The following is a 3,817-nucleotide window of genomic DNA, read 5'->3' as shown; positions in this document are numbered from 1 at the left end:
ATTCATGTGTAAACTTTTATAAGGTAGGAACATCTTTAGAAAATCTTTTGAATATTTTGTTATTTAACTTTCTATTCTTTCATTACTTGTGGATGGTCCCAAAACATGAAATAGCTTGCTTAATAGGAGAGAAAAGTTTCAAGAGATCTATGTCCATCTTGTATACATAAATTCAAAATACTATATACACATCTAACGTGAACAAAGATGCCACTAAAAGTAGCTTGACAAATTGTTTGTAATTTGAGAATAGAAGTAGTATTTGCCAATGCATTATCAAAATTAATAGAAAAAATATTAAATAATATTTTCTAAAATTATTTTTATGTTTCTATAAATATTATTAGTTGTATGTCATTCATCCAAAACTCTAAAAGGAATAATGCATTTTGTATCGTCCGATCACGGTCTATCTAATAATAAGTAACTTCTATATAATGATAACTCCAAAGCTAAAAAATTTTTTATAAATCTTTTTTTAATTTTATAAAGATTATGTAATGTGCGAGTAAGAGTGGTACAGAAAGCTTCTTGTGCGACAGGATTTAAAGTCTCTTGACAATAATCAACAAATCTAACTAACTTTTTTACTAAAATTAAAAGATAAATATTCAACGGTAATTAATCGAGATAATGCTTCATGATTTTTTTAATAGAAAAATAAAAAGCGGGAGAAGTAGGATAGCTAAAAATTTACGATTGACTCCTATCCATATCTATTTGTGTTGAATGTTTCTTCTTAATATGCTTTTTAGAATGTTCAATATCCTCCTCTTTTGGATTTGAAATTTCGACCACATTAATCATATATGACATGGAAAGAGAATGTACGTTGTGAGCCTTCTTGAACTATATTTAACTTCAGTTTCGTCGTTGTATCGGTATCGATGTTGATATGTTAGCTTTTTTTGAATTACCATGATCGGATTTTCGAAAACCTCCTTAGTAGCAAAGAGGTGGATTCCATTTGCCATCGGATCAAGAAAATAGTTTAAGAGTTTAAGAGAAAGCTTAAGAGCATTAAAAGTTCAATGAATACTTAATCCAATCCGTGGGGGAAGAATAAGAGATTTGAGGGATATTTATAGGGTTTTTATTTATTTATTTTTAAATACCTTCAAAACTAACTGCTATGTGGATGTTGGAAGGGGCAAATATATCTTTTTTCAATTTTTAATTATACAATGATCATTTTGTCCAATGAATACAGTGGTTTTATATGGGATAGTTGGGGTTAATCATTTGAGCCCAACGATCGAGAGATGACCGTTTATATGATCTATTATTCATATCAGATCTAAATTTTTCAGGCGATAAGCATCTTCTAATAGTAGAATCGGGCGGGAAGGCGAAATATGATATTTCCTTTTTTTGTTTGTTTGTTTGTTTATATTCAATGAATTTTCAGAAACTTGTAAAAGTCAAGGCCAAGGCCATTTACTCGAATGGTTGATCGTTTGGTCACATGACTTCATCACAAGGGAAACCTCTTTTTTGAACGGTGGGGTTGGAATTTGGACACAGTGGATAACGACCAATCAACGGGGAGAGCCGCACTAATTGTATTTATTTGTAGCGGCTGGGATTTCTCAGGAGCTCCCTAAGTTTTCGAATCTTGCGGAGAGATCGGATGTCTTGTGGCTCTCTGCCTCACTCCTTAGCTCACTCACGTCCTTAAGAACAACACCCCGCCATGGATGATGCCTCTCTCACCGTTTCTCTTCGACTGTGTGAATCGAGAGATGACCCACACGAGACAACAGAGACATACATACCTCTTCATCAACAGCATACCTGTGTTTGTTCTGTTCTGCGTATAAGATCTGTGTAGCGGAGATGGAGGGACATGTAGAGATCACTGGGTTGGCAAGAGAAGCGAGGGAAAGGAAGAACAACTTCGCCTGTGCTTGTGCCATCATAGCTTCCATCATCTCCATCCTGATGGGCTACGGTAGTCTCTTCATCCTTCCCTTTGATGGTTTTCGTGTGGTTCAACGCTACGCGCATTCATGCGTGCATGCGCTGATGACCGAGTGCCTGTGTAGACACCGGGGTCATGAGCGGCGCCATGCTCTTCATGGAGGAAGACCTCAAGATCAAGGACGGTGAGGTGCAGATGCTCGCCGGAATAATGAACATATGCGCGTTGGTCGGGTCGTTGACCGCCGGGCGGGTCTCGGACTCGATCGGACGGCGCTACACCATCGTCTTGGCCTCCCTCATCTTCCTTCTCGGCTCGATCTTGATGGGGTTGGGACTCGACTACGCGATGCTGTTCTCCGGGCGGTGCATCGCGGGCGTCGGAGTCGGCTACGCACTGATGGTCGCCCCGGTGTACTCCGCGGAGATCGCCTCGCCCTCCACCCGGGGCTTCATCACCTCCCTCCCGGAGATCTGCATCAGCTTCGGCATCTTGCTCGGTTACGTCTCCAACTACAGCCTCTCGAAGATGCCGCTGATGTACGGATGGCGCTTGATGCTGGGCATCGCGGCCGTGCCGTCCGTCGTGCTGGCTATCGCCATCCTGGCCATGCCGGAGTCGCCGCGGTGGCTGGTCATGCACGGCCGCATCAAGGACGCCAAGGACGTGCTGGTACGGGTGTCGAATACGAGGGAGGAGGCGGAGTTGCGGCTGCGGGACATCAAGGCGGCCGCGGGGATCGACGGCGGCTGCACCGATGATGTCGTCCACACCAGCAGCGAGCACCGCGGGAAGGGCGTGTGGAAGGACCTGCTGCTCCGGCCGACACTCCCGGTGAGGCGCATCCTGATCGCCGCCGTCGGGATCCACTTCTTCGACCACGCGACGGGGATCGAGGCGGTGGTGCTCTACAGCCCGCTCATCTTCAGGAAGGCGGGGATTAGCGGCAGGGGCAAGCTCCTGTTTGTCACCATGGGAGTGGGGGTGACCAAGACCGTCTTCATCTTCATTACCAAGGTAGGGAGGCGACCGCTGCTGCTGACAAGCTTGGCGGGGATGCTGGTGTTCCTCTCGGGCATGGGGTTCGGGCTGACCATGGTAGAGCACAGCGAGGAGCGGTCGGCTTGGGCCATCGCCGTGGTCATCGCCTCCGTGTTCATGTTCGTGGCTTTCTTCTCCAGCGGCCTGGGGGTGGTGACATGGGTCTACAGCTCGGAGATCTTTCCGCTAAGGTTGATGGCGCAGGGGGCAAGCTTGGGGGTGGCGGTGAACAGGCTGATGAACGGAGTAATCTCCATGACCTTCATATCGCTGTACAAGGCCATCACCATAGGAGGGGCCTTCTTCTTGTATGCAGGCATGGCGATCCTGGCTTGGATCTTCTGCTTCTGCTGCTGCCCTGAGACGAAAGGCAGGTCTCTGGAGGAGATGGAGGAGGTCTTCTGCACGGGGTGGAGTGAGAGGGCAGAAGTCAGGGCAGCTGTTGAGATGAGAGCGGAAGCTGGCATGGGAGATGCACCTCTGCCAAAAAATGATCAGTCTAAAGGATTAGGTCGTGCATAATAGAGAGTATATATATATATATATTCTGAGTTAATTTTTTCTTATTACCGAGATGAGTGGTTTGAAGACAAATCAGTTGGGTTAATTAGCGGCTTGATTGTTATGTTTCATCTAAATGTAGAAAATGCACAAGGAAGCCTTTGATGTTTGTTGCCTGTGTCACCTCTGTGTTTCTCCTTGGTTGGCCCTTCCCGATCATGTGTTCATTTTAGTTTTGACTTGATGGAGATGAAGGTCAAAATTTGTTGGCATGCTAATTGGTTGTGTGTGCAGAATAATTCAAGAACATGACTACAGAGATTATATGTGACACAACCAGTTTGTCGTCAGAAC

The 3,817-nt window shown here is 45.2% G+C and overlaps 1 protein-coding gene across 1 annotated transcript; it reads left to right on the top strand.

Moving 5' to 3' along the window:
• The first annotated feature begins 1,884 nt into the window (after positions 1-1,884).
• On the top strand, positions 1,885-3,484 carry LOC135594095 (probable polyol transporter 6). The gene is made up of 2 exons (XM_065084513.1): positions 1,885-1,951; positions 2,046-3,484. The coding sequence occupies exons 1-2, from the start codon at positions 1,942-1,944 to the stop codon at positions 3,482-3,484; spliced, it is 1,449 nt and encodes a 482-aa protein (XP_064940585.1). The 5' UTR covers positions 1,885-1,941.
• Positions 3,485-3,817: the final 333 nt, after the last annotated feature.

The sequence above is a fragment of the Musa acuminata genome, chromosome BXJ1-9 (assembly GCF_036884655.1).
Source record: "Musa acuminata AAA Group cultivar baxijiao chromosome BXJ1-9, Cavendish_Baxijiao_AAA, whole genome shotgun sequence".
In the NCBI taxonomy this organism is placed as follows: domain Eukaryota; kingdom Viridiplantae; phylum Streptophyta; class Magnoliopsida; order Zingiberales; family Musaceae; genus Musa; species Musa acuminata.
Note: the sequence above shows the minus strand (reverse complement) of the source record. Positions and strands in the feature narration are given on the sequence as shown.